The sequence below is a fragment of the Mandrillus leucophaeus genome, unplaced genomic scaffold (assembly GCF_000951045.1).
Source record: "Mandrillus leucophaeus isolate KB7577 unplaced genomic scaffold, Mleu.le_1.0 Scaffold36, whole genome shotgun sequence".
Lineage (NCBI taxonomy): Eukaryota > Metazoa > Chordata > Mammalia > Primates > Cercopithecidae > Mandrillus > Mandrillus leucophaeus.
In genome coordinates this window covers 4,365,118-4,368,387 of record NW_012103809.1, presented here as the reverse complement: position 1 = coordinate 4,368,387, position 3,270 = coordinate 4,365,118, and the positions used below count along the sequence as shown (strand labels likewise).

At 45.0% G+C, this 3,270-nt stretch overlaps 1 protein-coding gene across 1 annotated transcript in view; it reads left to right on the top strand.

Moving 5' to 3' along the window:
- Positions 1-202: 202 nt before the first annotated feature.
- Positions 203-3,270, top strand: part of GCM2 (glial cells missing homolog 2 (Drosophila)) — an 8,360-nt gene continuing 5,292 nt past the window's right edge. Inside the window, exon 1 of the mRNA XM_011989692.1 lies at positions 203-353. Within this exon, the coding sequence (XP_011845082.1) occupies positions 264-353 (90 nt within the window). The 5' untranslated portion in view covers positions 203-263. The remainder of the gene's footprint in view (positions 354-3,270) is intronic.

Sequence of the window (3,270 nt, the reverse complement as noted above, 5' to 3'; positions counted from 1 at the left end):
AGACGTCGATGCTACCGTTCGGGTGGAGACCGTTCAGCATCGCGGCCGAGGACAGGGCCCCGCCCGGGTCCATAACCATTGTCCCCAACTTCCAGATTTCTAAACAACCTCTCTCTCTCTCTCTCTCTCTCTCTGCCCCTCCCCTTCACACACATACCCCACTTTCTTCTTTAAAGAGGAGGAAAAAAAATCACCTGGCGCACCTCTCCTTTTTTCTTCTATTTTTCAGAACCCTGGGCGGAAAGCGCGAGCGAGTTGGGCAGATGCCGGCAGCCGCGGTGCAGGATACGGTCGGCGTGTGCTCCTACGGGATGCAGCTCAGCTGGGACATCAACGATCCGCAGATGCCTCAGGTAAGTGAACCGGGTGTGTGCGGGCACGCGGGGCGCTGTCCATCCGAAGGAGGGAGGGAGAATGGCATTCAAGTTCTTGAAGAGTCTGCGGACGGACCATAACACACACACACACACACACACACACGCAAAATTTCTGGGTTTCTGAGGCCCCCTCAAATGTAGAAAGAGAACTGGACTCCACAAAAGGCTGAATTGGGTTTAGAAATGTGTCTTCTCGGCCGGGCGCGGTGGCTTACGCCTGTAATCCCAGCACTTTGGGAGGTCGAGGCGGGCGGATCACCCGAGATCGGGAGGTCAAGACCAGCCTGACCAACATGGAGAAACCCCGTCTCTACTAAAAATGCAAAATTATCTGGGCGTGGTGGAGCATGCCTATAGTCCCAGCTACTCGGGAGGCTGAGGCGGGAGAATCGCTTGAACCCGGGAGACGGAGGTTACCGTGAGTCAAGACCACCCCATTGCACTCCAGCCTAGGCAACAAGAGCAAAACTCTGTCTCAAAAAAAAAAAAAAAAAAGGAAAGAAAGAAGAAGAAATGTGTCTTCTCCCAGCAATTTCCTTGTGCTTGCCTGAAATTACGCGGAAAGCAGCAGGAAATGTTGATCAGGCTCCACATTCCCAGTCTTGGGGAGAGCGGGAGGCCTGTCCTTTCGCTTCCCGTTAACCAAGGTAGAAATCAGGTGCCCCTCTCCTTATTCATTTACTTTAAATCCATGAGAAAGCTAACGAGAAAATCTAAACAGATGTAAATACCACTGCTTCTCATACAGCAAAACTATGAGGTACAACTATAAAGTGAATTTAATGACCTAAACTTAAAACAAATAGCCCGACTTCAGCAATTTGTTCAGACCTGCCTGACTGCCCAGAGGAAGGAGGCCCCATAGTCATGCCAACGAGGCCATCTGTCCCCGAAACTTACTTCTTCTTTAATGACAAGCAAATCATCATTCTTTTAGGGTGAATTCGTTGTATTTTGCTTTATTTCAATAAAGCAAAAATGATTTGGAGCCAAGTCCAAAGAATGAACTGGGATGGATGAAGTGGTAAATGAAGTGGTTTGAAGCCAATTCCAGAGAATGACCAATTATGCTTGGTCATACTGGTTTGGGCCAACACTGAGTGACTCTGAAGTCCGGGCTGTGGGAGATGGGGGATGTAAAATGAGAGTTGCTTCCCAGCCATTTACAAATGTGGGCTTCCAGCAATGTTGTGGCACAGGAATAAAAGAGATGTGTCATTTTTTCAGCAACTAAAATGTGCCTGATAGGTGTTCAGATGAATAGTAATTCATTGCAACATTGTGTCGCCTCTCAAAGAGGTCAGCACTTTTTTGGAGCCACACATTTGTAGGTGAGGTGTGTTTTACTCCTTTATTTTTGTTTGTTTGTTTGGGGTTTTTTTGTTGTTTGTTTGTTTTTTGAGATGGTGTTTAGCTCTTGTTGCCTAGGCTGGGTGCAATCGCATGATTTCGGCTCACTGCAACCTCCATCCCCCAGGTTCAAGTAATTCTCTTGCCTCAGCTTCCCAAGTAACTGGGACTACAGGCATGCACCACCACACCTGGCTAATTTTGTATTTTTAGTAGAGATGGGGTTTCTCCATGTTGGTCAAGCTGGTCTCAAACTCCTGACCTCAGCTGATCCACCCACCTCAGCCTCTCAAAGTGCTGGGATTGCAGGCGTGAGCCACCGTGCCCAGCCCACTCCTTTGTTTTAAAGTCTGCCTACTTTAGAGTCACATGGTACCACTTTCATGAAAGTGGACCACAGTACAGCAAGTGCATCTCATTCTGTTTCTGTCCATGTACATCTTCACAGGAAACAATCATATCTTGCATTTTAGAAAATCACATCCAAATAATGTAATTATGGTTCGTCTCTCAAGCATTTGGTAGACTTCCTATGTAAATATGAACTTTGTTTTAGGAGACTGGTTGTTAAGTGGAAGTATGTGTGTAATAGCTCAAAAGGGCCAGGCACACTGGGACATAGTGAAGTGAAGAAACTTAGCATTGCCCTGCTCTGGCTAACCAAGTGAGCGAGTTAAACTACCTGTATGACCTTGAGAGAGTCCTTGAATTTGCCTTAGTCTCAGGCTACTTACCGACTTGTCATCAAGTGGTAGAGTGAGATAACCATCTCAAACTCTCCTCCAGGTCTACGATCAGGTTCTGGTGGAGTGTGTGTGCGTACACACACACACACACACAACATGTCAACACTTTAGAACAAATGAAACCCAATCCTTGACATCCTCTATTCTGATTTTAAAGATACAGTCTCTGCGGCTCCACTGCCGGGGTCACTACCTCAGTAGCTCGCGTGAGGCATGTGGGCCTAGTCTACATCCTTAAGGGAGAACTAAAGAAAGGCTGTTTTCTGGAAAATTGTCAATTCATTACTAAGATCCTTAAGTTAAAATATTCACTTTTAAAACAAAGATATTAGCCTTTAGTATAAGCTTGGAGTTGATAGTACATCATTATATATTTCACTTGTGTCTTACCTTACATTGATGTGCTAATTTATGTCAATTGTAATATTTCAGAGAAAAGATAAATAATACCTAATGGTAGTAATAATGATTTCAACCATATCTTTGTAATTTTGGAAACAAAATCACTCATTTACCTTATTACTGTTAGAATGTGCGGTATTCATGATGTATACAAGTCTGAATTTTCCAACTGTGAATACTTTGGCTTTGCAAATGTCTGATCTAATTTTCCTGAGTGGCAGGAGTGCGGAGGAGATGCAAATGGCTTACTACTATGATACACTGTTCGGAGCTTTTATCACACCAGCAAGGCTACTGGGTCTGGCCGCTACCCATCTTCTGTTTATATTCCAGCTATGCCACTGTGAAAGGTTATCTACTGAACCTCCATTTCCTTATTTAGTAAACAAGAGTAA